At 52.4% G+C, this 3974-nt stretch overlaps 1 protein-coding gene across 1 annotated transcript; it reads left to right on the top strand.

Moving 5' to 3' along the window:
• The first annotated feature begins 562 nt into the window (after positions 1 to 562).
• On the top strand, positions 563 to 3702 carry GPR88 (G protein-coupled receptor 88). The gene has a single exon (XM_058303113.1). The coding sequence runs from the start codon at positions 628 to 630 to the stop codon at positions 1771 to 1773; it is 1146 nt and encodes a 381-aa protein (XP_058159096.1). The 5' UTR covers positions 563 to 627; the 3' UTR covers positions 1774 to 3702.
• The last annotated feature ends 272 nt before the right edge of the window (positions 3703 to 3974 follow it).

Genomic DNA, 3974 nt, shown 5'->3' with positions numbered 1-3974 from the left:
AAGGCTCCCTGCAGCTGTTTCCTGCCGAGGACCATATGCCTGGATGCTGCTTGGGAGAAGGGGACCCTTGCTCCTGGCGCTGAGCCCAGCCGAGTTTCTCCTGTTGATTTCTGGACCACAGATGCTGCTGCTGAGGAGGTATTTTCTGGCATCCCTCCCTCTGCTACTGCCAGCTTAGGACCAACCCCAAAGCAAGGTACCCTTCACCCCTTTCTCCTGGCATTTTCCCCAGCTGGGATATCCCTGCTTTCTCCTGGAAACCAGGGGCTCCAGAGGACAATATGCCCGTGTGTGTGCTTGTGTATCCGTGTGTGTATGTGTGTGTGTGTATGCTTTGGGGGAGAAGAGAAGACGGTCCTTGGTGTTGCTCTGTCCTGGGACTCCCCGGTGCTTGCTGAATGCAAAGAGGCCTTTCCGCAGGCACTGGAGACATTTCCGAGGCAGGCACCTGTCATCTGCCACCCCCGTTCTCCCTCCCCCTCCCCCAGCCCCTTATCCTGCTTCAGCCTTTCGTGTCGGTGGCAGAGGGCTGAAGGGATGTCTTTGCCCTCCCCGCAGGCAAGTGTCACGATGGGCCGCCCTGCACGAAGCCGACGCTAGCGAGCGAGGTGCGAAGAGTTGGCCAGAATGACCAACTCCTCCTCCACGTCCACCTCCTCCACCACCGGGGGATCGCTGCTGCTGCTCTGCGAGGAAGAGGAGTCGTGGGCGGGCCGGCGCATCCCCGTGTCGCTCCTGTACTCGGGGCTGGCCATCGGGGGCACGCTGGCCAACGGCATGGTCATCTATCTCGTGTCGTCCTTCCGCAAGCTGCAGACGACCAGCAACGCCTTCATCGTGAACGGCTGCGCCGCCGACCTCAGCGTCTGCGCCCTCTGGATGCCGCAGGAGGCGGTGCTCGGCCTGCTGCCCGCGGGCGCGGCGGAGCCCCCCGGGGACTGGGACGGCGCGGGAGGCAGCTACCGCCTGCTGCGCGGCGGGCTGCTGGGCCTCGGGCTCACCGTGTCCCTCCTGTCCCACTGCCTCGTGGCCCTGAACCGCTACCTGCTCATCACGCGGGCGCCGGCCACCTACCAGGCGCTGTACCAGCGGCGCCACACGGCGGGCATGCTGGCGCTGTCCTGGGCGCTCGCCCTGGGCCTCGTGCTGCTGCTCCCGCCCTGGGCGCCGCGTCCCGGCGCCGCGCCGCCGCGCGTGCACTACCCCGCGCTGCTGGCCGCCGCGGCGCTGCTGGCGCAGACGGCGCTGCTGCTGCACTGCTACCTGGGCATCGTGCGCCGCGTGCGCGTCAGCGTCAAGCGGGTCAGCGTGCTCAACTTCCACCTGCTGCACCAGCTGCCCGGCTGCGCCGCCGCCGCCGCCGCCTTCCCGAGCGCCCCGGGCCCCGGCGGCGCGGCGCACCCGGCCCAGGCCCAGCCCCTGCCGCCCGCGCTGCAGCCGCGGCGGGCGCAGCGGCGTCTCAGCGGCCTGTCGGTGCTGCTGCTCTGCTGCGTCTTCCTGCTGGCCACGCAGCCGCTCGTGTGGGTGAGCCTGGCCAGTGGCTTCTCGCTGCCCGTGCCCTGGGGCGTGCAGGCGGCCAGCTGGCTCCTGTGCTGCGCCCTGTCCGCGCTCAACCCGCTGCTCTACACGTGGAGGAACGAGGAGTTCCGCCGCTCCGTGCGCTCCGTCCTGCCCGGCGTCGGCGACGCGGCGGCCGCGGCCGTCGCCGCCACGGCCGTGCCCGCCGTGTCCCAGGCGCAGCTGGGCACCCGCGCCGCCGGCCAGCATTGGTGACCCGGCTCAGGCGGCGGAGAATCCCGGCTTCCGACTTCCTCGGCCGCCCCGGCTGTCTTCCCTCGCAGAGTATCCCCTGCCCCATCGAAGACTCGCACGGTGCGGCCCAAGAAGCCGGTGCGAAGATTTCGCCTTTGACCCCAGTGGGGTACCTGAACCAAGACCGCTCTCGAAATCGGGACACCCCCTCCCTCCCAAGTCGTTTCGGACGCTCGTCTGATTTTTACCCTTTCTTTTCTGTGTTTTAAGAAATCCCCAAATCACAACGCCGGAGACTCCAAGGACTTGCCAGGGGGGCATTCAAAAGACCCGGTTGATGTATTTCAACAGCGTTTGTTTTTGAAAAAGAGCTTCGATAACGTCTTGGCCATTCCCACCTTCACTGTCTTATACATGAAGCGCCTTGAGGGTGCATGAGCCGAAGGAAATACTATTGAGGAAAGAAATAGTGCTTGAGGTATTTTAGAAACGAATCTCTCTTTGATGAAGCCGCTGTTACAATTTCGCCTTTGTACATTAACCCGAAGGGAAACGCACACGGGCACACCAGTATGAGTTGCTGCTAAGACCTCACACTCTTTTTTCTTAAAAGGTTTTTTAAAGCAGAGTCAATCTTGAAGGAGGTAGAATTGTAACCAGCGAGGAAAAAAAAAAAAAAAAAAAAAAAAGAAAAGCTTTCTACATTCCTAAGACTGAAAATTGCTATTGAGTGTTAAAGTGAAAATTTTCCTGTTTGATCATTGGTGGTCCGGGCCAACAACAGAATTTCGAAAACAAATAAGGGGTTATATCTACTTTGGGGACCGGTTTCGCATTTTCTATAGCATGCACACTTGTTGCTACCCTCATTTTGTAACCAATATTTTTGCCTTATAGAGTGTGATTGCAGCTTTGAATATTCTGTAGTATAACGGTTGCTAAGGAGAATAAGTCCTGCTTTGTCTTTAACATTTAAATATATCAGTGCACATGATATAATTAAACACTAATAATACCAAGATTGCATAGCTAAAGTGAACTGTTATTGCATGCTCCTAGATGCTAGAACTTATTGGGCATGTGGTATACTAAAGCAATATACCCATTAGATGACCACTGGGCATTTTACTTCTTCTGGGTACCAGAAGAAGTGGCCTTGTATTATGTTGAAAAAGACACACAGACACCTCTGATTACCTAGAGTGCTTCTTGTCTTGACCTAATTTTTTAGGAAATCCCAGGTTGGGACTTTTTATCTTACAAATGGAACCACAGTCAAGATGGATCAGTAATATGGTTTGATTCTACAAAGCGATCTGTGCTCTTTTAGACAAGCCACATGTTAGAAAGCAACACTTAATTTTTACGATATTTTTACACATTACCATGACATTTAACATTAATATCGTGTCTCTTGAAGAAGGTTTAATAAACTCAGATATGGATAATGAACAGTTCAAATGGGAATCTGTTCTAAAATGTGTTATTTGAGATTTGTCATTTTGCCTTTGGTTTACTAAATTTATTTAGAAATATTTGAAATGCAAAATCTTGTGAAACCACTTTATAAAGTTAAAACGGGAAGAAAGCGCAGTAATTTTAAATAATTATATTTCCATATTCTGACGCCAAAGACATCAAATCTGGGGCCAAACAGCCTCAATTAATTGCGTAATTCAGGAACAAAAACTGCTTCTTTGGTTGCACTCCACCTGGACTTTTTAAGCCAGCCTATCAGACACACTTGTGCATTGGAGTAATCATGGGAGTTGCAGAAAACTTTGACATGTTTATAGAAAAGCAAAACAAGTTTGTTTATCACTAATAATAGATCAGCAATCATTTTACTCATCTATTCCCATTGTGCATGCACTATTTCTCTTTTACTAAGATTTCATCTGTTCCCATTTTCCTTGATTCAAATATTTAATTAAAGTTCAGACCACTCTCTCTCTGAGTATTTTTTTTCCCTCTTCCTTTCTTCTCGCTGATTTTCTGCATAACTCCATGGGGACATTCTTACAGAGAACACCTCATTCCAAAACACCAGTAATGAAGTCACTTCTTTGTGCTGGTTTTATTTCATTTTATTTCTAGTTTCTAAATGTGTTCCTTCTTTATATAATTAGCTGAGTCTGTATTGCAGTATTAAAAAGAAACAGGTATAATTTTCTTTCTGTAAACAAAGTCATTTGAGGCATAGGTGACAATAACAACACAAC

The sequence above is a fragment of the Dasypus novemcinctus genome, chromosome 9 (genome assembly GCF_030445035.2).
Source record: "Dasypus novemcinctus isolate mDasNov1 chromosome 9, mDasNov1.1.hap2, whole genome shotgun sequence".
In the NCBI taxonomy this organism is placed as follows: domain Eukaryota; kingdom Metazoa; phylum Chordata; class Mammalia; order Cingulata; family Dasypodidae; genus Dasypus; species Dasypus novemcinctus.
This window is presented reverse-complemented; position numbering and strand designations above follow the sequence as displayed.